At 36.3% G+C, this 26,502-nt stretch overlaps 1 protein-coding gene across 3 annotated transcripts; it reads left to right on the top strand.

Annotated features, from left to right (window-relative positions):
* Positions 1-26,034, top strand: LOC125675588 (snake venom 5'-nucleotidase-like). Of its 3 annotated transcripts, none has more exons than XM_056159134.1 (10): positions 1-296; positions 1,880-2,428; positions 10,426-10,639; positions 15,015-15,200; positions 16,144-16,341; positions 17,940-18,071; positions 20,400-20,519; positions 21,424-21,579; positions 24,948-25,151; positions 25,670-26,034. In XM_056159134.1, the coding sequence occupies exons 2-10, from the start codon at positions 2,060-2,062 to the stop codon at positions 25,867-25,869; spliced, it is 1,779 nt and encodes a 592-aa protein (XP_056015109.1). In that variant the 5' UTR covers positions 1-296; positions 1,880-2,059; the 3' UTR covers positions 25,870-26,034. The 3 variants fall into 3 exon arrangements, with proteins under 3 accessions (XP_056015109.1, XP_048769297.1, XP_048769296.1); XM_048913340.2 differs by having other exon boundaries at positions 165-296; positions 2,157-2,428; XM_048913339.2 differs by lacking the exon at positions 1-296 and having other exon boundaries at positions 1,903-2,037; positions 2,157-2,428.
* Positions 26,035-26,502: the final 468 nt, after the last annotated feature.

Genomic DNA, 26,502 nt, shown 5'->3' with positions numbered 1-26,502 from the left:
CTCATTATATACTCAGTTCATTAATATGGATAAGAAACGTAGATGAAGACAGTTTTTAAAGATTCTATTTCATCACGTGATCTCCATTTCTAGGATATAAATCCTAGACTAAGGGGCCTCTTGGATTTCACAATTTTGAAAAAGGTCTTCAGGTTTCACACACATGTACAGTTCTGAGCACCAGATTTGTTCCCAGGCGTTCAGCTGAAAGGAGGGAAAATTCTAAACATGCATTTCTGCTGTTCATTCTGTCCCGATATGAGGCCTATTCCTGTAACTCTGACGTAGGATCACAGGTACATTTGTTCCTGTAAATTTATGTTATGAAGTGTGTATACTAATATTATTCATCTGTTATTATTAGTAAACAGACGTAATAAGTCATTTACAGAAACTTAGCATGTGCATGCAATTTAAGTACCTACTTCACTAATATATTATATGTACATATATTAGTATCAATATCAAGTGGTCTTCTCAAATGCTTACGGAAGGTAGACACTGACTAATTCAGAACGACTTATCAGGGGATCGGCGGGGGAAGGTAGACACTGACTAATTCAGAACGACTTATCAGGGGATCGGTGGGGGAAGGTAGACACTGACTAATTCAGAACGACTTATCAGGGGATCGGCGGGGGAAGGTAGACACTGACTAATTCAGAACGACTTATCAGGGGATCGGTGGGGACATAACATATTTTGGATAAATTATTGGTTCTGTATGAAAATAATTTCATTCTAGAAGGGGAGAGGGTATGTACATAAGATCTATACAAGCTATCCACACTTCAGGTGCCTGTGGAAACGAAAATTTACGACAGAAAGATCGAAAAAATATAAATAAGAAAAAGCCCCAAAATTCAGTATGCGGTTAAAATTACTTAAACAGACACAGAGGTGAAAGTGTTTAATATCATGATCTTTCCTCTGGTCAGTGTATAGAAAATATCGGTGTTTTTTAGATTCTGATAATCGGTCTTAAATATTTATAAGCTATATATTTTCCGTGATTCCCATATTTTGTCTCGAATAAGCGTTATACACAGGATGCTGACTATATTCCCGTATTCTATCTCATCATTCAGACGACTATAGGGCTTTAGATGTAAACTGAAGCGATATACACAGGATGCTGACTATTCCCATATTTCGTCCCGTCATTCAAATATCAGGGATTTAGATATTTATTGAAGCGCTGTACACATATGATGCTGACTATATTCCTGTATTTCGTCTCATCATTCAGACGATTATAGGGATATATATATATATATATATATATATATATATATATATATATATATATATATATATAATAATAATAATAATTTATGTACAGTAACATTGCTCTGGGTGTATATATATATATATATATATATATATATATATATATATATATATATATCAAATTTGTATTCACCTGAGGATGGATGTTAAAATCCAGAAAGCGCTAGTGATTTAAATATATTTTGGAACTGTATATTTTCCTGCTTTTTTTATTGAATTTTATATATATACATGTATATATATATATATATATATATATATATATATATATATATATATATATATATATCGAAGAGTTGTACACTGATGCCGATTAGGAACAGAAGAGATCTGAATGTTTGTTCAAATTGTAACAATCTTCACTTCAATCATTATTGTCATTCTATAACCTCTGAATTTACATTCCTTTGCGCTACCTGTTTATCGAACACTGCATGGTTAAGATATCCTCTTTGAGCCGCTTCCACACGGACGCGCAACAGCTAGAGTATGTTTATCCTAATTTTTGAATATCGATATACTCATTTGAACCAACTGATAAAGACGATTCACGAGGCGCATTTCCGTAATTAGATTATCATTATTTCAGTTAATCAACTTCCTGGCGGATATTTGAGTCCCATTTCTTCTTCGGCGAGTAGACGTGTTCCTCGTGTAGGTCAGAATCAGGGAAAACAATGGGATGCTCTATATACCCAGAGCAACGTTACTGTACATTGTAATTAAACAACGAACCTTGTGTTGTTGGTGAACAATATTGACATAGATTATGTTTAAAGTTGACTCAGTGAAACTTTCAGCAGTCATGAATTGTCAGAAAAATATTGGACTTCTTCGTTATTTCACTATCGTTTCCATCTCCATAGTGTGCCATGGATACGAACTGACCATTCTTCATACTAACGACGTTCACGCGAGAATTCAAGAGATGAACGCATATGGGGGACAATGTGCTGATGGCAGACAGTGTTTCGGTGGAGCAGCTAGAATGAAGACCAAAATAGAGGAGCTCCGAAAAGAACATCGGAACACGCTTTTGTTGGACGCAGGAGACCAATTTCAGGGGACCCTCTGGTTCACTCACTACGGGGGGCTGGTCACTTACACCATGATGAACCTTCTTGGTTATGATGCTATGGTACAGTGTATATTCATTAATTTTTTAAGATAAAACAATTATTACACAACTTTTTAAAACTGAATTTCCTTTTACAAATGGCATGCCAAATCTACACTAGGCAATTAGATCTTTTGTTTTTGTCACCTCATGGCATAAAATTTAATTGAATTTTAAATTGCTAAATACGGAAGCCCATTAGTGCAAACCAAAACTATCTATTAAAAAAAAGCGAAATTATTTAAATAAACAAAACTAAAACGAACCGAAAATATTAAATAAAAACGAAATATGAAATATACATTTCGTCTTTTATTTAGCTTTGGTTTTTTAATTAATATTTCCGTTTTTTATTTAATATTTCCGTTTTTCATTTAATATTTTATCTAATAATTTCGTGTTTTATATAATATTTTGTTTTTTATTTAGTTTTGGTTTGCACTAATGGGCTCCCGTAGCTAAACTTTCTACATGAATTTGGAAATGACATGACATTGTTAGAAGAGCTAAATACGTGTGCTTTGTAGCTATGCCTATTGTAGCGGTCAGTGTAAGAGGGAACTTGTACTGCCTCGCTAGAGAGCTAGCTTTTCTAGTGATGTGGTAGAGTGTCTCTCTTGATCACGGAAGTTAAGCAACGGCGAGTGTGTTTAGCACTTGGCTGGGTGACCGCTACACGTTACACCGAGTATAACGACTGCTGTGCTTGTGTATATATGTAGATGAGGTAAGCGTACCGTGTAACGTCCGGGTGGACATGTGCTTCACAATTTTCTTGTTTCTAATTCTATTTGACATGTGCTATTCAGGGCCGTAAGTAGGGTTCTAAATCAGGGGAGGCAGGGGATTGGGGGCCGCCGATTGACTTTACGACTGAAAATGACACTTTTTAAATCCCAATTTATCATGTTTGTGTTTCATTTGTACTATGTAAAGAATCGTAATATGGTGTCAAAGACAAAGGTGCTTGTCTTCATTTTAAACATATATCCTATAATATAACATTTATATTAAATTAAGGATTAGCCATTTGATAGCAAGCAGAACAAATGTCTCTTGTCAAAGCTTCACTAAAAATATTAACACATCTTGATTTGTTTGATAATTTTTATTAATTAGTCAGTGTCTGTGAATGCAAGTTCGATCTTTCTAGTTCCACTGAGATCCCATCTTTTTAACACAGCTTCTGGACTCACTTTCCCTGCATTGTCATTACGGTGAACATGCAACATGGCTAAACCACACAGTCGATTCTCAGTCATCGTTGCCCTGCACCATGTTTTTAAACGCCGCAAAGCTGAGAACGATCTCTCGCACGCACAAGAACCGACCGGTAATGTCAGAAGTAGTTTTAATATTACATGAATATTTGGATACAATTCCACATCGGCATACTTAATCGAGTCTGTAAGTGTCTTTACAGACTGCAAGTTTGCGCGGACACATGTTGCTGCCCATCTGTCAATTTCTTGTTGTAGATCATTTGGATGTGGTAAGTCATTCATGTACTCTGTTTTCATTGCATTTACTATTTCCGGATTGATCTTATTCAAAAGGGCTGGAACTAGGTAATTGCCATAGAAAATGGCTTTCAGTTCTTCTGGAAATCGGGAATTCAAATGTGAAATGATGTGGTCAATAAAAGGAAGAAAGTAGTTAACACGATAATGATCTTCTATACTCTCAACTGGTGCATTTGCTCTGTGTCTTTGCCGTTGTGCGATTCGTGGCTTTGTTGGCACAACATTATTTTCATCACCGATCGATTCGCTTCTCTCATACAGATCATGAAACTTTCTATCTGAATCAGACCTTATTCCTTGAAAAATCAACAAAAGATCACGCGCCTCTTGATGAGCCTTCACCAGGTCACAACTCTCAGACTGGAGAAGTATTGACAATGGTCTAATGTAGCCAAGCGTGTACTGTAGCATAACTACAACAACGATAAAATCAAATTTCAGTAATACAGCATGATATGATGAAGCATCGGCTGCTGCCTGACCTTTAGATTTTGACTGTACAGTTTCAAGAACATTCAGAAGGGACTTATAATGAGCCAAAAGCCAAGAAAGAGTGTCGACCCTTGACGTCCACCTCGTTTCAGACAGTTTAGGCATCATGGTTTGTCTCATTGCAGCTTCAAAAAGGGCGTCTTCATTTTCATACAGTAGGTCGAAGTCTAGGTCTTTGTTTGCTTCTTGTACCTCTTTCATCAAGATGGCCTTCCTTTTACTGACACCACAAATAAACCATGTTATTTTACCAAGTATTGTAAGCGCATTTCTTGCTTCCACCACTTTATTACATGTATTGACTATTACCAGATTAAGACGATGTGAATTACAGTGAACAAAATACTTTGCTTCCGGGTGTGCTTCCTGAATTCTTTTCTGGACTCCTGATATTGCACCGGACATTGTAGCACAACCGTCATAGCCTTGTCCTCTCAGCTTTGTCAGGTCGAAACTCCAATTCTGTCCAAGATTATGCAAAATTACGTCACTAATAGTCTGTGCGTCAGTTTGGTCAACTTCTAAAAATCCAAGGAAATCTTCGTTGACTTTGTAACCGTCCTCCTCCATATTAACATATCTTACGCAAATAGACAGCTGTGCTTTCTCTGAAACATCTGTTGTCTCGTCAGCCATAACACTGAAAAATTCGGACTCTGTACAACGATCTCTTATTGCTTCACGAATTTCCAGTTCACATAAATTAATAAATTCATTTTGAACTTTTGGCGACAAATATTTGTATTGTGCTGTCGATAAATGCAAACTCAGAACATCATCGAACTTGGCTTTCCAGTCAATAAAATATTGAAAATTGCCGTCTTCTTTACCGTCCTCCTTTATCCAGTTGCCCCGAAAAGCAATGTTTCTATGTCCAAGTCTTATTATAACGTCTATTATGGATATCAAGCATGCTCTGTTTCTCTTGATCTTTTCCTGGTGTGCTTTACTAATACTTTCTGTAACTTGTTCCTTCTCACCTTTAATTGTCATCAAAAACATCTCACATTTTTCTTGGGATAATTTATGTCTTTCTGATTTTGAATGTTTGTCTAATGCGCCTCGTTTATCTCCCATGGCGTTTTTCCAATCCCTGAATCCAATCTTTACAAATTCAGGATTTGTTTCTGATACTGTTACTGGAAATGCAATACAGTAGGCACAAAATGCACTTTCGTTTGAAAGTGAATACCGTAACCATGGTCTTTTTTCTTCCCAGCTATTGTTGTACCGCCTGCCTTGTTCGTTGACTGGATATCTAAATTTACTGTCTGGTACCCATTTATGTTCCAATAATTGTTGCCGTTCGTATTCTGTGAGATTTCTATCGATGAATTTTATTGGATCCTCATGATGAGTGAAATTCATTTGTGGATTATCTGATGGTGACGGACTTTTCGTGGTTGATGGAACATTCTCTGAGCTAGATCTCGAGGGCTCCTGCATATCTATATCGGAAGTTGGTTCTTGTGACGGAACATCAGTTGAACTAGATGGATCATGGGGCTCCTGTGGATCTTCCTCGGGTGTGCGTTTACTGAAATACGCCCCCAGTTTTGACTGTTTAAACGACATGGCTACCGGCGTCAGATAACCTGCATCAAAATATGTGCAATTCGTGATAACGGTTAGAGTGTCAATATCATCAGTTCGCAAAGTGCTCTTTCAAACAATTAAATCATAAATCAATACTATATATACATGTAGTGAGAAATTTCTGAAATTCTCCCAGGATAAAACCATAGGTAAAACCAAAAAAAATACCGATATTGCAGTAAATAAATAAATATTAAACACTACAGAAGCATAAAACATGAAGGATAAGGGGTAAATGTACATGAGACAAAGTCCCTGACCCAATAAAATACATGGTAAAATCGCAATGGAACAACGTTTTTATTGTTGTTCTTCATATTTAAGTCGCAATGATCCCATCAACAATAAGCACCGGTTTGAGCAGAAGTCATTACTAGATGTCAATCAACACAACATCCGTTCCTTTTTTATACAAATGTTCAATACACATGAAATAACGACAAACAGACCAGAAAACAATTGGCGTCGTCGACAGATTATTAACTTTTTTTTGTGTATCAATACCAGAATAAAAAACAATATTGGTCATTTCACTATTATCATATCGGGTCCCGAGGATTTGCTACTAATATCAGACCGATTTTCAAGAGTATATAATGTGGCATTTACCCGTAAATTTCATCTGGACATTCGACAATTTTTTTTTCCGAATACGACCTAACCATTAGACATACAAACAATGATTTTTTTTCATAAAGCGATAGCTTAATTAATAACAGCAGAACTTTCATGATTCAATGGGGGATTGCGAATTAGCACAGAAAGACGGACAGCGCAGTCAACGTGACTGAATACCTCTGAACTTCGTTCGTTGGTGTATTTGATTGTTTGACTGGTTGAATGGGATTTAAGTCACTTTCAGCAGTATTTCAGCCATACCATTTAGTCGGTAGAGGAAGCCAGATTACCCGGAGGGTACCACTCCAATTTTACTTTACATGCCACCGACCTTTGGCAGGTAACTGGTCAATTTTATCAGAGCGTAGTTTAATGCATCACTATGTACTGAAAGAGTCCGATATGACGAACCCCTCGAAAATAAATTATGATTATAGTTTTGACACTTACCGTTGAATTTAGCCACGGTCTCAGGACTGTGAACTGTCACGATTTCGCGGGAAATAAATAATTCAAGAACTAATGCCGGTTTACTGACGAAAAAAATCCGACAAAAAGATCGATGTCAATATTGATGTAGACAGTGTCACATCAAGTTGAAGTAAACACCTGTCATTATAAGTTTAACTATTCCTACTCAATTTTCCCTCTTCATTTCCTCTTTTTCTCTGACTTTTATTTTCTTTTTTGCCAAAAAATCAGACGAGGCAGTTGCCTCGTCTGCCTCATCGGCAGTTACGGCCCTGCTATTGCCTGTTACCATTCAGAAATAATAAAATTTACACTAGGGGAAGAGAAATTGATTTAGATAACTGTTTAAGGTATTCAGCGTATCACTATCAAATTTCACATTAGATTAATGGATGGTGGGATTTTTGCAAGTATTAAATCATTTTGAAGGGTTTATCAAATGATATTAATCTACCACAGGAATTTAAAATTAAAGTCTGGTGCATTACTGCTTGATTTAGTTCACCCTGAATTTTACTCTCTATGAAAATATTCTTGAATTAGAATTTACTACAGATATTTCTAGGAAATTAGCTTTTTCTTATTTTAAACAAGTATGGATAACTCGCCCAAAACTGTCAAGTTCAAAACGATTGGCTTCTAATCATTAACCAATCATGGGATTAATTTGACATGCTTCACTTTCATAATAATTTAAAAGCAATCTGAAGATTTATCTTTATTTTATCTTTATTTAAGGTAGCCCACCCTCATGTGACTTATCAATGTTAAAGAGGGAAAACTGTATCAATTTCCGCTCGATCATATAGTTTGATTTGATTTGATTAATAACCAAAGCAGCATAGGATTTATTGCCCATGACAAAATGTTTTAAGATTATAAATAATTGATTACCTATGGAAAATATAAACTTTTTCCCTTTCAATAGTTTACCAGATTTTTTTATTTTATCCAGTGAATAAATTTCCTCTGAAAGACAGATTTCTATCATGCGCAAAGTTTAATTAGATTTTTGCAAAACCTATGGCATCACACGAGAATATCGTTAATTTTTTTAACCCCCTTTCCTTACACATTGGATACCTTAAGTGAAAAGTTTCATTTTCTGCTTTTGTTTCGAATTTCGAAAAGAAGATGTAAATGAATAGCAAAAATAAAGATTAGAAATATAAATGAATGGTGTCTCACTAGATGGTTTGCAGGAAATGTTGAATGCATTACATGTTTATACAAAAGATTGGAATTTGATTGTGAACATATCAAAAACAAAAGTTGTTATTTTTAGAAATTGGGGGCATTATAAGGAATAATGAAAAATGGATTCAGAGATTGAGAATGGATTGAGAATCAGAATATTGAAGTTGTCAATAATTTTAACTATTTGGGAATGTTGTTTAATTAAAATGGAATTTTTTTAAAAACACAAAAGCAAGTGGCAGAACAAGGGCGAAAGGCGTTGTGTGCAATATCTAATAGATTGAAAAGCCATCACTTTAATGTAGAAACACAGTGTTCTGTATTTGATACTTATGTACATAGCATTATTTCATGTGCATGCGAAATTTTGGGTTTCTCAAGGCACTTGATGTTGTAAAGGTTCATCTTATGTTTTGTAAAAAGTTATTGGGATCGAGTGAGTAAGCGTACAAATAATGTTATCTATTGTGAATCAGGACGGTTACCTCTATATGTCAGAAGAAAAATGCGCATTTTTAAATATTGGTTAAAACTTAGAAATGCAAATAACTGTATTTTAAAAGAATGTTTTGATTACATGATTTTGAATAACGACAGTTGGGTTATAAGTATAAAGCAAGAATTATTCAACAGGAGATTAACATATTTATGAGAAGAATCAGGAAGTGGCCAGGTAATTGAACAAAAATTGTTAGATATATATAAGCAAAATATTTTTTCATCTTTTGTAAATTCACCAAAAATGTTTTTTGATATCAACACCTTATTGAAAATTTTTGTTTTCAGTTCTATCTTAAAAAATTAAACCGATTGATCCCAATGGAAATAAATATATAACAAAATTTCGGACATCTTCACACTCTTTGAACATCGAGAAGGGCAGGCATAAAAATATTTCAAGAAGTAAAAGGATTTGTACATTTTGTAACCTAAATGAGTTAGAAGACGAATTTCATTTTATTTTAAAATGTCCCTTTTATAACGGTTTAAGAATTAAATATATCAAAAAAAAAAAAAAAATATTACAAGAAACCCAGTGTCTTCAAATTAGTAAAACTTCTTAGTGTAAATAATACAAAAGAACTCAATAATTTAGGAAAGTTCCTACAACAGGCTTCAAAGTTTTGATCTTCATGTAACTTATGAATTCTGTACTTGCTACGACATATTATTCTCGTGTATTGTCATATGTATGTTGAAATGCATTGATTTTATATCCTCAAAATTGTGTTTGCATGTCTGCTCACCCTCTACTATCTTATTTGTATATATTTGTAAATATTTTGTATTTATAACCGATGAGCTGTATAGCTTAAGGAAATAAAGAATCTGAATCTGAGCACTATATATAAGGGACGTAACCCTTGCCAATGACCTTGGACTCTAAATCCAAATCACCAAACCGTGATTGTCTCCCATTAGATAAATCCGTGGTAAATTTTACAAAGGATTTTCTGTGGTATTTAGATCAAGGTCAAAGCCCAGGGGTGGCGAGCGCGAAGATAAACTTCCGGGCTTATTCTGCTGCAGCCCCAGAAGGAGGGTTTGGGTTGCATGCAATCATTAGAATTAATTTGATCACCACTCGAGTGACTCACATCCGCTGATCAGCGCTTTTTAAACTTCATCTTATTAGAGACATGCAACATTCTTCATGATTAGGAGAGGACAAAGTTGTTTTTTTTCTATTTTTTTTTTCAAATCCACACGTCTTTCCAAAATAAATTGTGATATCTTTTATTCATCATATCTAGATACTACATACTTGACAGACGTCTAACAGCATGTAATGGACCCGAGTATAAGCTTTTGGTTTGAACGTATTCTACTGTAAAGTGCAAATGGATTGAAATAGTAAAGTTTTCGATATTCATTGATTGTTTCTCATCATGTGACAGAGTATTTTGATTTTGATGTTGGAATAGTAATGTTTTTGGTATACAGATTATTTTTATTTTTATTCACGAGAACGACTGATGTGAGAATTGTGGCCTCTGAGTTTCTGCTTTTTCCTTCTCTTCTGTCCACCGTACACGCAATATGAGTTTATTCGCTTCAATATATTTTCCTAGGTGTAACACTGTATTTGTTGAGAATAAAACTATTTTTCTCTCTTTCTAGGCGCTGGGCAACCATGAATTTGACAACAATATTGATGGTCTCTTGCCATTTCTACAGAACGCAAACTTTACAATTCTTAGTGCCAACATCAATTCAGCGACGGAACCTAGAATCGCGCCTCATGTGTCAAAGAGCTACGTCACAGACGTGGGCGGGGAAAAGATCGGGATCATAGGTTACACCACAAAGGACACGCCCATGATATCCCAACCTGGTGAGTTCCACTGTATGTGTAAAGAAGTGAAAATTCCTGTTGAACTATTTTTCAGTGTTTGTAATGAAATCGATAGTGAAAATTTTTTAACGTGCCGTTAAACAAACTACACCGTCAAATTTACATGTTAGTACATGTTAATCAACGATAGACCGTGGAGAGAAACGAAAAAAACATGAAGTAGAGTAAAGATAGGTTGATATACTAGTTTCACTTTGAAATTCTATATATATACACATGAAGCGTCATCATTAACATGGGTATACTTTGTTTTCAATGGAAAATTCACATTGTTGTACAGAGTGCTAATGATGATTATAAGATTAGAAATGACAAAATTCCAACATACTTCACTATTGTGTAGCATTATGAAAGTATAACTATTGTGTAGCATTATGACAGTATTGTGTAGCATTATGGCAGTATTGTGTAGCATTATGACACTATTGTGTAGTATTATGACAATATTGTGTAGTATTATGACAGTATTGTGTAGCATTATGACAGTATTGTGTAGCATTATGGCAGTATTGTGTAGCATTATGACAGTATTGTGTAGCATTATGACAGTATTGTGTAGCATTATGACAGTATTGTGTAGCATTATGACACTATTGTGTAGCATTATGACAGTATTGTGTAGCATTATGATACTATTGTGTAGTATTATGACAGTATTGTGTAGCATTATGACAGTATAACTATTGTGTAGCATTATGACAGTATTATGTAGCATTATGACAGTATTGTGTAGCATTATGACAGTATTGTGTAGCATTATGACAGTATTGTGTAGCATTATGATAGTATTGTGTACATGTAGCATTATGACAGTATTGTGTAGTATTATGACAGTATTGTGTAGCATTATGACAGTATTGTGTAGCATTATGACAGTATTGTGTACATGTAGCATTATGACAGTATTGTGTAGCATTATGACAGTATTGTGTAGCATTATGACAGTATTGTGTAGCATTATGACAGTATAACTCTTGTGTAGCATTATGACAGTATTGTATAGCATTATGACAGTATAACTATTGTGTAGCATTATGACAGTATTGTGTAGAATTATGACACCATTGTGTAGCATTATGACAGTATTGTGTAGCATTATAACAGTATTGTGTAGCGCCAGTATTGTGTAGCATTATGACAGTATTGTGTAGCATTATGACAGTATTGTGTAGCATTATGACACTATTGTGTAGTATTATGACAGTATTGTGTAGCATTATGACAGTATTATGTAGCATTATGGCAGTATTGTGTAGCATTATGACAGTATTGTGTACATGTAGCATTATGACAGTATTGTGTAGCATTATGACAGTATTGTGTAGCAATGTGACAGTATTGTGTACATGTAGCATTATGACAGTATTGTGTAGCATTATGACAGTGTTATGTAGCATTATGACAGTATTGTGTAGCATTATGACAGTATAACTCTTGTGTAGCATTATGACAGTATTGTGTAGCATTATAACAGTATTGTGTAGCATTATGACAGTATTGTGTAGCATTATGGCAGTATTGTGTAGCATTATGACAGTATTGTGTAGCATTATGACAGTATAACTATTGTGTAGCATTATGACAGTATTGTGTAGCATTATGACAGTATTGTGTAGCATTATGACAGTATTGTGTAGCATTATGATACTATTGTGTAGTATTATGACAGTATTGTGTAGCATTATGACAGTATAACTATTGTGTAGCATTATGACAGTATTATGTAGCATTATGACAGTATTGTGTAGCATTATGACAGTATTGTGTAGCATTATGACAGTATTGTGTAGCATTATGATAGTATTGTGTACATGTAGCATTATGACAGTATTGTGTAGTATTATGACAGTATTGTGTAGCATTATGACAGTATTGTGTAGCATTATGACAGTATTGTGTAACATTATGACAGTATTGTGTACATGTAGCATTATGACAGTATTGTGTAGTATTATGACAGTATTGTGTAGCATTATGACAGTATTGTGTAGCATTATGACAGTATAACTCTTGTGTAGCATTATGACAGTATTGTGTAGCATTATGACAGTATAACTATTGTGTAGCATTATGACAGTATTGTGTAGCATTATGACACTATTGTGTAGCATTATGACAGTATTGTGTAGCATTATAACAGTATTGTGTAGCGACAGTATTGTGTAGCATTATGACAGTATTGTGTAGCATTATGACAGTATTGTGTAGCATTATGACACTATTGTGTAGTATTATGACAGTATTGTGTAGCATTATGACAGTATTGTGTAGCATTATGGCAGTATTGTGTAGCATTATGACAGTATTGTGTACATGTAGCATTATGACAGTATTGTGTAGCATTATGACAGTATTGTGTAGCATTGTGACAGTATTGTGTACATGTAGCATTATGACAGTATTGTGTAGCATTATGACAGTGTTATGTAGCATTATGACAGTATTGTGTAGCATTATGACAGTATAACTCTTGTGTAGCATTATGACAGTATTGTGTAGCATTATAACAGTATTGTGTAGCATTATGACAGTATTGTGTAGCATTATGACACTATTGTGTAGTATTATGACACTATTGTGTAGCATTATGGCAGTATTGTGTAGCATTATGACAGTATAACTCTTGTGTAGCATTATGACAGTATTGTGTAGCGACATTATTGTGTAGCATTATGACAGTATTGTGTAGCATTATAACAGTATTGTGTAGCATTATGACAGTATTGTGTAGCATTATGACAGTATTGTGTAGCATTATAACAGTATTGTATAGCATTATGACAGTATTGTGTAGCATTATGACAGTATTGTGTAGCATTATGACACTATTGTGTAGCATTATGACAGTATTATGTAGCATTATGACAGTATTGTGTAGCATTATGACAGTATAACTCTTGTGTAGCATTATGACACTATTGTGTAGTATTATGACAGTATTGTGTAGCATTATGGCAGTATTGTGTAGCATTATGACAGTATTGTGTAGCATTATGACACTATTGTGTAGTATTATGACAGTATTGTGTAGCATTATGACAGTATTGTGTAGCATTATGGCAGTATTGTGTAGCATTATGACAGTATTGTGTAGCATTATGACAGTATTGTGTAGCATTATGACACTATTGTGTAGCATTATGACAGTATTGTGTAGCATTATGACAGTATTGTGTAGCATTATGACACTATTGTGTAGCATTATGACAGTATTGTGTAGCATTATGACAGTATTGTGTAGCATTATGACAGTATTGTGTAGTGACAGTTTTGTGTAGCATTTTGACAGTATGGATATGTGTGAAGTAAATTCACCTCAATTCGACATATAGTAATCATTATTACATGTATCTCTATTTGCGAGGTAACCTAGCGGAGTCATTGCACTCTGTATAAGAATTCGGGATCTATTTATGGTGCCCTATTAAGGAAAATCAGGTGGAGTCTATAGCAACGATTTACAAGAGACAAAAATCACATGGATGCTTAAAAGGATTTCCATTTGTAAATCCATAAATCTCCAGTCATCTCTGGTGACCAGGTGTTTTATTGCGTATGAAAGCATCCATTATCTCCATTTGGTTACGGAGCCTTATGCACATGACGGACATACATTTAGGCCTACATTGTAACGAACTTTGTTAATGGAACTCATAATGCGAGCATTTCAAACGAACGATTGTTGTCTTGGATAAATTACTATTTTTTCTAAAGAAAGGGAAACTTAAGTTCGGGTCTGTAATGCAAAAATGGTACCAAGATCCTTGGAGAGTTCTTATAAGTAACTAAACTGTTCTTTTAAGTAACTAAACTGTTCTTATAAGTAACTAAAATGGAAAATGTAGGCAGTCGCTGTACATAATGCTTGATTTAACAAAGTTTGTATGTCTTTCTATTAAAACTCTCCATATTATAATATACTTTTTCTTCAGAGTTCATGGGTCAGTGTTAACTTATATGCCCGAATGCGTTATTGTGAAAATGAGATTCGAATTTCGTCAAATCAAAAGGGGAGATAATATCTAGTTAGAGAAATGCATTTATCAGTGACTACTATCGTTATCTTTAATTTGTACACGTAGCAGCTGGTAACAGACATATACAGATGGGACTGCAGAGGTGGTCGGGAATAATTTACCTAAAAATTTATTCTATGCTATTTTGGGTGCAACCCAATTTTACCGCCCCAGTATCACCGAATGTCACAAATCCAACAAGGACAATTGTCCAGATCCAAACTTGTATACACGTATTGATCAAACCAAATAAATATCACTCCTAGATATATATTCTATACATATACAGCGCTAGTTTTCCAGACTTGAATCCAAATTGCATTTTTGTTATTTTAAAGGAAGCCTCAAATTTGAGGAGGAAATGACGTCAATTCGTACTGAGGTCACCAAGTTAGAGAGCCAGGGGGTCAACAAAATCATTGCTGTGGGTCACGCTGGATTTTCCGTGGACAAGAAAATCGCCAGCGAGGTAGTAGGAGTGGACATCGTGGTGGGAGGACACACCAATACGTTTTTGTACAACGGTAAACACACTAAACGAAAAAGGCGCGGATCAGGTACCACGATAAACAAGGCGTGGACCAAACTATTGAGACGCGGATTCGATAATCATAAATCGTTGTACATACATGCCATTATTTAATTTGTATTATGTTTAGTACGGACACTGTCTTAGTTTTCGGACACAGCGTTAACATGTGAAACAAGAAATATTGAGATACCGGTACATTTACATTTTATGACCCTCCATTGACCTTGACCATCATTCAAACTTTAACATCGCTATATTTTGTTGACTACAAGAAATGACGCCTAGATGCTTTTAAAATACGACCATTTTATCAATACTAAAATTTATGATCTTGTGACTTGTTTTAGTCGTCGAAAAGTTCACCCCTGTTCATATTTTGTGACATATTTGAGATTTTGAACCGATTATAAATAATTGATTGACTATCGACTTAATTACGAACGCTGGTAGAATCCAGTGGCGTAGCTACATTGTAGCACTGTAAGCACGTGGTTACAAATATTTTCGTTAAATTTTATTACATATTACGAAAAATGTCCTCACCTTCGGGGGGGGGGGGGGGGGGCTCCCCCCCCCCCCCCCGACCCCCTGCTTACAAATATTTCAAACCTAGCTACGCCACTGGAATCAGTGATCAGTTATTACTGCAGAGCAAAGATTTGATTTTGTTACTCTCAGACTAACTTGCAGTACCTCCCCTGGTCAAACGAGTCAACTAACTGTCATTACAAAATTAACTGAGACAAGCCTTACTTTGATTTATTGCTGTATTTCTAAAACTTTGGCGGAGGAGGTGTATGTGAAATGACTTATGAACTACAGGTCATTTATATACGGAGTTGACATTTTTATGAGTGGCATTTTGTTGTGTGTGACCTGCTTTATAACTTTCTTGCCTCTGTCAAAAGATGTCAAATATTTCCTGTTGTTTTCAGGCACTAAGCCATCTGTTGAAACCCCCGATGGTGACTATCCTCACGTGGTTAGGAAACCTAATGGAGAGGTAACTCTTGTGGTTCAGGATTTCGCATTCGGAAAGTATCTGGGCTTTCTGCAAGTCCAATTTGATGACAACGGAAAAGTTATATCACATGGAGGAAACCCTATTATTCTGAACAGCTCCATAGTAAAAGGTTAGCAAATCACCCAATCCCCGGCTTCGTGGTAACTGGAGAAAGGTTATATATAAATCACCCAATCCCCGTCTTCGTGGTAACTGGAGAAAGGTTATATATAAATCACCCAATCCCCGGCTTCGTGGTAACTGGAGAAAGGTTATATATAAATCACCCAATCCCCGGCTTCGTGGTAACTGGAGAAAGGTTATATATAAATCACCCAATCCCCGGCTTCGTGGTAACTGGAGAAAGGTTATATATAAATCACCCAATCATCAGCTCTGTAGTGAATGGTTAATCAGCACACATGTATCATTCACGTGACAACCCCGTGATAGAATAATATTCTTCTCCGTGTAGGAGACTGACGCGGAAAAGAAATGCAACCCGTTGAAAAGGTTTTATCTTTGAAATGATATCAAGTTTAAATTGCGTGATATCGTATGCTTTCCCAAACAATTTACGGTTGATTGAACTTGGTTACCCTACGCTTTCTTATGTCCGCGAGATATACCTACTAACACAGCACGTGCACGCATCTCAGATAGTTCGTTACTGAAATTCGTTTCTCATATTACGTACACGTACTTGTTAGATGTCTAGACTTCCTAAAAATGTACGCAGCAGGACTGTGAAGTTAAACGCTGTGGCAAGAGCTCTGCATGTTCATAAAAGTACACTCGTCTCTACAAACGCCTTAGACGGCTCGTCATCGGGATCGTGAGGTTGCGCAACGGTATAGAACTGTATACGCACGCACACCCACCCACCCATGCGAATGAGACACCGGGAATAAATAATTCAAGAATAAACAGAGACACTGTGGTGTGACATCTCTGATGGCAGTATGCCGCGTTGCAGTGGGACTGTTCTAATCTTCGTTGAGATTTGGCTCGGCTGGATATTTGGACTGACGCCTTCACCAAATCTCGGAGCAGTCCTTCATAATTTGTGTTCGGAAATTTTCATTCAGCTTCGGCCGGTTCTAGCAATTAATGTACACTGAGGTAGCACTGTGGTACGCATCAAATAAGTGATTTGACCGTTAAACTAACTCCCTATCACTATTATTGCTGTAAAGCTTACCGTCTAGGTTTGAAAATTTAAAAATAAAAACAGTGATTATATAGTACTCATTTGACGCAATGCCATTAGTTTATCTCCTGATATTGAAGAGTTCCTATAGACTGTTTTTCTTTATTAGTGATGTACCGTAAGTATGCGGAGATGCTTTTAACCTCTGCTGAAGTGAATGAAAATAGATGGCGATAACGTAAACAGTGATAAATATCAGAAATTCTAAGGTTACGCCCATCTTGATCAGGTAAACGAAGTAATTCGCAATAACTTGTACAATAACTTATTGGTACTGAAAGTCATTCGATAGCAAGAAGCCCTATCTCCTTTTTGTGTGAAGATTCATTGCAGCTGTTCACAAAGGAAACCACACAATACCGTTCCGCGAGTCCGGGGTACAGGTTCTGGTTCCGCGAGTCCGGGGTACAGTTTCTGGTTCCGGTTCCACGAGTCCGGGGTACAGGTTCTGGTACGCCTCTTCCGAGGACATCAACCAGAATCTCGGTTCTGACATGGGTCCATGATTCTCTTTCCAGATCCGACTGTGATGCAAGTTGTTGATAAATTCTATATGGAGATAGAAAACGCCACCAAAGAAGTGATCGGAAGAACGTTGGTCAAAATTGAGGGAAAGCGTGATGTCTGTAGACTGAGAGAATGTAACATGGGTAAGTGGACCGCAAAACTGTGTGGCGGATCTGTAGACTGAGAGAATGTAACATGGGTAAGTGGACCGCAAAACTGTGTGGCGGATCTGTAGACTGAGAGAATGTAACATGGGTAAGTGGACCGCAAGACTGTGTGGCGGATCTGTAGACTGAGAGAATGTAACATGGGTAAGTGGACCGCAATACTGTGTGGCGGATCTGTAGACTGAGAGAATGTAACATGGGTAAGTGGACCGCAAGACTGTGTGGCGGATCTGTAGACTGAGAGAATGTAACATGGGTAAGTGGACCGCAAGACTGTGTGGCGGATCTGTAGACTGAGAGAATGTAACATGGGTAAGTGGACCGCAAGACTGTGTGGCGGATCTGAAGGGATGAATAGGCAATGATGAGCGGATTATGAATGAAGCATATTTGACAATCAAAAGGATTCTTTCAAGTAATTGTGTAGTTAAAAGTAGTGGGTTATTGCGTGAATCACATGAACACATACCATGAACGATACATCACGGCACAAAAAGTGATGACGCATAACGTATGACGTTTTTTGCTTGTTCATTGTATCCATGTAGGAGAGATTTGTGAGAGAGGAAGAAACGATTGTAGAGAGCTAGAAAATGATTTATGTTGTCTGAATATTCAAATGTACTTGAATATCGTGTAATATTTACATTTTCAATGTTTTTTTTGCTTTTGACATCGCTACAAATTGTACTGATAACCATTTTCTCGTGCGCGCGTTTCAGTTGTGAACAATGCTCATATGAATATTGATAAATATAGCATGTCTATTTTTATAACGTATGGACATATTCCGACAGAAATAAATGTACAATGTAAATATAAGAAATACATTTCATCATTGAAAATACATGTGGGTATACACTGCGATGCTTCACGCATACATACATGTACTTCAATGGCGCGCTAAACCTCATGTACATGTATTTTCAACAATGAAATTTATGTTTTGAATATATTATAATCATTATAGTTGTTCACTGTGACGTATGTTTCTATGTTTCCTAAAAATATTTCATATTGGTGCGACACAGCAAATATTGGGAATTTGACGCGAATAGAATATGTCCATGGCCGGAACAAATGACGCGAATAGCGCTAAAATAAGATGTTCTGTTAAATGTAATTACTAGACTAGTTATTTGAGTAAATAGGAGAGCTACTGAAGGAAATCATGACACAGTCATGTGATGGAATAGAGGTGTGACAGAATGGAAAACGATGAATAAGTACACCTTACACGATTTGCCCATTGAATAAAAAGCGGGCGTTTGGGTTTTGATATACATACACATGTATAATGAGTAAACAGATAGATAGATTGGTAATATCAGGCAGACAGACTGACCGACGGAGAGACAGACGGACCGACGGACAGACATACATACAGATAGATAGATATGTAACAGAAATGGAGAAAATGCAACGGACCAGACAGGGATTCGAACCATCTCCAGTCAGGTGCTCTACCAAATGAGCTACCGGTATTTGGCCACCTGCGATCGAACCCGGCTGATCGCTTCATTCTCCTCTCCATAAATTTTCTTCTCCCTTGAAGGCATACAACTCAGAACCTTTTTGTCCCTGGCATGATTTTCAACTGCAAGTCCAGGGGTGGTTTATGGCACCAACTGTAACAGAAAGGTGGAAAATGCAACGGACCAGACCGGGATTCGAACCCGGGTCACCTGAAGCTCTAGCGAGATGCTCTACTACTTGAGCTATCTGGCAACCGGCGATCAAACCCGTCTGACCGCTGACCGTTACATTCCTCCATTCTTAAATGTTTTCACGATTGAAAACCTCATCCCAGGATCTTTATCCCCTGGCAGACATTTCACCTGTCAGCACCAGATCCTGGTCAAGGCACCAGATGTAAAAGGAAGGGAAAACTGCTACGGACCAGACCGATATTCGAACCCGGGGTCTCCAGAATCCCCAGTCAGATACTCTACTAAAGACCGCAGAAGCTCCTGCAAAGAAAAAGTTTTCAATACATGCAAATGGGCAAAAAAAAAAAGAAGGTTGATCTGCAGAACATTCAAAGGCGTGATGACGTCATTTCCTTTCTATTGTTCCGTTTCCCCTTTTTATCTTCGGTTTGTTTTGATAAATCATTGCAATTAAAATACCTAATCAATTTGTTAAAAGATCAGCGATTTTGCATCTTTCAGCTGGATATATGACAGAAAGCTAAGTTTATCTGACAGTTACCGCCCGCCGTTAGGTACACGTTGCGGTACCCATAGACCGAGTCGAGTGTCACTATTATGATATGCAAACTGTAATCTATATTTATCATTTCAGGGAATTTGGTGGCTGATTCCTTCGTGTTCATGAATTTGAAGGATGCGGATACGATCAACTCCACCCGTGTATTTATAGCCATCGTGAACTCGGGATCGATACGAGCATCTTTCAATAGAGGTAATTAAGGGCTTTGTGGAATACATCCAGGATAATACCACTAGAATAAATCGCCTACCTCTTTAACTTCATTCACGACATTGTGAAATGTAATGGGTTTAGATGTATGCATGTCGGTATTTTATTCATAGGTGATCCTCTCCTCCATTCAAGGTGTGTGTACATTGAAAATTTCCTCCGTTTGACAAAAATTGCATTCAAAATTTCAAGACATCCCGTTCCCCTATCGCCCCACATTCTTTATCGGTTTTTTTCAATGCTCTTGGTTTCCATCGTAGCAGGAGATATCCTGAAATTGTCTAGTTATCACAGAACGTCGTCCATAGCACAAAATTTATCACGGGACATTGACCTTAAAATGAAAGTTATCACAGAATATTGACCACAAAAAGAAAGTTATCACAGAATATTGACCACAAAAAGAAAGTTATCACAGAATATTGACCACAAGAAGGAAGTTATTACGGAATATTGACCTTAACACGAGAGTTATCACGGAATGTTGACCACGACACGAAAGAAAAACGCATTTATCAAATGGAATAAAATTTAAAAAAAATAATATTTAATATTGGAGCATAACGTTATTGTACATTAAATGATAAAAATGTAGGAACGAGGTGGGATATTTAACTTTATCTATCAAATTCTTAGTTGAGAGACATAAAAACCGTGATTAACTTTCCCCAAACGCCACTGAAACAAAACGTGACGCTATGTGTGCAAGACAATCACGTGACACTATGTGTACAAGACAAACAGGGATAGCTCTAAATGCACTGCACCAAAAACCTCACAGTGGACACACGTGTATTGAAAATAATTCTAATCCCATTAAATGTATAGGCCGATACAATGAACTTTCTAGGAGTGAGCTATTTCCATACTTTGTATTGTTTTTCAGGGACAGTTACTTTGAGTAATGCTATAAGCGTACAGCCATTTAGAAACACCATGGAAACGATAAAACTTCAGGGTCGGTACCTGCTTCAAGTAATGGAACACAGTGTGACGTCCTACAACACAAAGGACCCTGATGGCGGATTTTTGCAAGTATCTGGTAGGATACAAGTTGAACATCTACGAAAATGTTACATTCTAGCCCGGAATAACAACAGAGTACTGTAATTAATGTCTTTAATCATCACAGAATTTGAAATTAAAGTTAAGAATTCGTAGTCAGGGGCGTAGCCAGGGTACTTTTGATGTGGACGCCCGAGTAGGTAGGGGGTTTGGGGAATGGTAAATTTTAGACGATTTCGATGTGTATATTTGACGCTCCTGAACGCATTTTTCGTTCACTTTATAAAATTTGTTACGCAGCCATATTCGAGGTCTGTTCTGTTTTTGTACGAAATACGGACAAACGCTTGTAAAATCTCAAACATGAGAAAGATAGAGCGGTTAACCGGTTTAGACAACAGACCAATAATTGACCGATAGTAGGAGAGGACAAATATAATTGTCATAAATGTTGCCCTTCACTATCTATTGATATTTCTAATCCCCCACTCTCTCTCTCTCTCTCTCTCTCTCTCTCTCTCTCTCTCTCTCTCTCCTTTTTTAATTCGTTTTTTAATTTATTTTTGTTGTTTCAAAAATGATGTGGACGTTTGTGCGTACAAACGTACGCGTGGCTACGCGCCTAATAGTAATTTTATTGAATCAAAGTGGACCTGAAGGAATAAATCCGTCAAAATCAGCAGAAAATTCGATTCATTCCTCACAATAATTCCTTTTCGTAATCTCCGATGTGTAATGACCTCGGATACCACCAGTTCGGAAAAATGTAGAAGTACGGCACTGCCCAAGCATCAGATTTGTAAACAATTTATCCGGATCCAATATACCAGTTTTGTAGATAAGTTCATGTGAGTGGCACATTTGTGTAATACTTGCTTTCTTATACGTAAATGTTTCAGTTATTCAAGACGCGAGGTGGTGTTTTATAACAAACGAAATGTATAGTAACACGAATAACGTTAGCAACTACATGTACCTGGTGCATACTTGGGTAGTTAAAGAACGTCGTCAGGTACAAAACACTTTCTTTCCGAAAAGAGCCGAGTGCTGACCACATGACTGTCTTATTAGCATAACACATGTTATTTTTCCAGCAATTCGTGGATCTGTGCAAATTTGAATAGTTTTACATATACATTGTAGTATAATGAATTTAGTCTGATAATACCTTACTCCTGATATAGGAATAAGGCATTATCAGGCAGTAGTTCAACTTATTTTCAAACTTATTGACATTTTTTCTTATTTCGACCATGTGTGAAGAAGGTGCGAGCAATACATGCAATTAGATAGTTCACATAAATCATTATATATCTCCAGTGCAGACACATTATCCACATAAATCATTATATATGCAAGGTGAAGATAACGAACAGTGATCAATCTCATAACTCCTACAAGCAATACAAAATGGATAGTTGGGCAAACACGGACCCCTGGACACACCAGAGGTGGGATCAGGTGCCTAGGAGGAGTAAGCATCCCCTGTTGACCGGTCACACCCACCGTGAGCCCCATATCCTGATCAGGTAAACGGAGTTATCCGCAGTCAAAATCAGTGTGCCAAGAACGGCTTAACAATCGGTATGAAACACGTCAGACAGCATTTGACCCAATGCGAGGTTGTATTGACGAACTAGATCGTTATAACGACCATAGAATTTGCGAAATGCTGACTTCAATCGAGACTGTTGAAATCCCTGTACCATCAACTTGTTTGTCAGTAGCTTACCTCGATTTAAAAACTGACTATACCCAGAACAAGCTCTTGCATATCGAATCAGTTGAGATATATAAACACCATATGCAGGTGATAATGGAATATTGCTACATAAATGTGGGAAGTTGACGATGGAGAAGCTGAAATAATCCCGTTTGTCATACAGTTGAGTTGTTAGTTTGCCGTTAATGTCTACTTTCAATGAAATATCTAAGTATGAAGCAGAAGTGGACGACTCTGTGGTGTCCTTTATTTCCAGCTCACAGGGATATATCAAATCGACATATGAATGAAAGCTATCATTGTTAATAGACAAAACGTCATCGATATATCTAAAAGTCGAATTGAAGGTCACAGCGAGAGATTTTTTCTTCTCACGTAGACGTTTTTGAATAAATTCTGCTTCATATGAATATAAAAACAGGTCAGCTAACATATCTCTAGTACAGACACATTATCCATATAAATCATTATATATCTCCAGTACAGACACATAATCCACATAAATCATTATATATCTCCACATAAATCATTATATATCTCCAGTACAGACACATAATCCACATAAATCATTATATATCTCCAGTGCAGACACATTATCCACATAAATCATTATATATCTCCACATAAATCATTATATATCTCCAGTACAGACACATAATCCACATAAATCATTATATATCTCCAGTGCAGACACATTATCCACATAAATCATTATATATCTCCACATAAATCATTATATATCTCCAGTACAGACACATAATCCACATAAATCATTATATATCTCCAGTACAGACACATAATCCACATAAATCATTATATATCTCCAGTGCAGACACATTATCCACATAAATCATTATATATCTCCAGTGCAGACACATTATCCACATAAATCATTATATATCTCTAGTGCAGACACATTATCCACATAAATCATTATATATCTCCAGTACAGACACATAATCCACATAAATCATTATATATCTCTAGTGCAGACACATTATCCACATAAATCATTATATATCTCCAGTGCAGACACATTATCCACATAAATCATTATATATCTCCAGTACAGACACATTATCCACGCTAGTTTGAAAACAAAATATCTTCATAATTAGTACACAGGTATATTTAAGGGGGTGATACAGTTATTAATATGCAGATACATTTAATTAAGGGAGTGATACCGCTATCAGTACACAGGTATATTTAATTAAGGGAGTGATATCGTTAATTATTAGTACACAGGTATATTTAAGGGAGTGATACCGTTATTAGTACACAGGTACATTTAAGGGAGTGATACCGTTATTAGTACACAGGTATATTTAAGGGAGTGATACCGTTATTAGTACACAGGTACATTTAAGGGAGTGATACCGCTATTAGTACACAGGTATATTTAATTAAGGGAGTGATATCGTTAATTATTAGTACACAGGTATATTTAAGGGAGTGATACCGTTATTAGTACACAGGTACATTTAAGGGAGTGATACCGCTATTAGTACACAGGTACATTTAATTAAGGGAGTGATACCGTTATTACATGTAGTACACAGGTATACTTAAGGAAGTGACGTCGTTGTTTTCACGCAATAGTAAAAGAATGATTTCTCTGAAATTCCAGTAGTCTTTAAAATATATTCTACGTTGGGTGGTTTTTGTGTTTTTTTTAATAGGCATACGAGTGAAGTACAATCTGCAAAAGCCGGAAGGTCAACGCGTCGTGGAATTGAAGGTTATATGCTCGGAGTGTGATGTTCCGGAATTCGTTCCATTAGACAATGACAAACTGTACGACATTGTTTTATCCAACTTCTTGCTGACTGGAGGAGATGGATACAAGATGATCAGAGATTACGCCATACAGAAGCACGTTGTCGGTGAGGCCATTCAGACTCTAAAATTAGCTACCTTATATCATGAAAGAGTAATTCATTATAGACTATTGACTGAATATCCAAAAATACTGTGGCCATCTGAGGTCGTTGTAAAGTGGAACGAGTTTGCGAGTTCTTCCGCGCAACGACCAAAGGCGAGTATATTCCTGATAGATCATTCAAAACACTTTTTTTTCTCATAATATGTGAACTTTTAACCATGGAGCCGCATATTCATTTACATTGTCAGCAGAAGACAGAATTTTTACGTCCATTATATCATTGATCGAGTTATGTAAGCAGATTGACTGCAGAAGTTAGTTTAAATAGTTTCAGGGCAATTAGAGAACGAGCTTTGAGGAGAAATATCAAAATATCAGAAAGATCACTGGTCGTTATGTTGACATTTCCGTACAATAAAATTCAATAATAGGCTTAAGTTTATTGATGATCGCCTCATGAAGGGTATATATTTTCCTTTCCGTACATATAATACAGACTTTTTACACTGTTTATTGAAGGCATCCTAGACACCGACGTATTTGTTGAATACATAAAACAGACCTCGCCACTGACAACTGGCCTGGATGAAAGAATCCAAATGCAATTGGTGGACGAAACCGGATGTAAAGTAACCTCTGGTGGAAGTAGATTTCTTATCTCTTTTCTATTAATCAAAACTACAGTTTTCCTTGGTTTGATTACACCACGGTTACTATGAAACTACGATTAAAAGAGAGAGAGAGAGAGAGAGAGAGAGAGAGAGAGAGAGAGAGAGAGAGAGAGAGAGAGAGATTAATATTTAAACTGTTACAATCAAATCATCTCAGTCATTCCAAATTACTGGATATTATTGTGTTTACTGTATTAAAATATCTATATTCATGTTTTCTTGTTTTTTGCTGTTAGTCTTACATTGATTTAGTGTTGTTTAACGTCCTGGTCAGCATTGTTTTTGCTGTTAGTCTTACATTGATTGATTTAGTGTTGTTTAACGTCCTGGTCAGCATTGTTTTTGCTGTTAGTCTTACATTGATTTAGTGTTGTTTAACGTCCTGGTCAGCATTGTTTTTGCTGTTAGTCTTACATTGATTTAGTGTTGTTTAACGTCCTGGTCAGCATTGTTTTTGCTGTTAGTCTTACATTGATTTAGTGTTGTTTAACCTCCCGGTTAGAAGACTTTACTCATGACTTTTAAGTCTCAGTTATTGTAACATAAAGTTCAACTGACAGAATTGAACCACGGGCCAATTGAATCGGTCCAATACGATGTTAAATTGTTTGAACTTATTTGATTGTTTGTGTAAAAGGACTCTTTGGTTAGTATCTAATTTCAGTGTTCTTAATGATGTCA

Source organism: Ostrea edulis, chromosome 3, assembly GCF_947568905.1.
Source record: "Ostrea edulis chromosome 3, xbOstEdul1.1, whole genome shotgun sequence".
NCBI classification, from domain to species: domain Eukaryota; kingdom Metazoa; phylum Mollusca; class Bivalvia; order Ostreida; family Ostreidae; genus Ostrea; species Ostrea edulis.
The sequence above is the reverse complement of the archived record's forward strand: the minus strand, read 5'-3'. Positions and strand labels throughout refer to the sequence as shown.

What these genes read in the sequence shown, in the direction of transcription:
- LOC125675588 (XM_056159134.1), top strand. Translation starts at nt 2,060, where the DNA reads ATGTTTAAAGTTGACTCAGTGAAACTTTCAGCAGTCATGAATTGTCAG. An exon ending in ACTGAGAGAATGTAACATGG is followed by an intron (nt 18,072 to 20,399) that starts GTAAGTGGACCG and finishes TTATCATTTCAG; the next exon opens with GGAATTTGGTGGCTGATTCC. An exon ending in CGGATTTTTGCAAGTATCTG is followed by an intron (nt 21,580 to 24,947) that starts GTAGGATACAAG and finishes TTTTTTTAATAG; the next exon opens with GCATACGAGTGAAGTACAAT.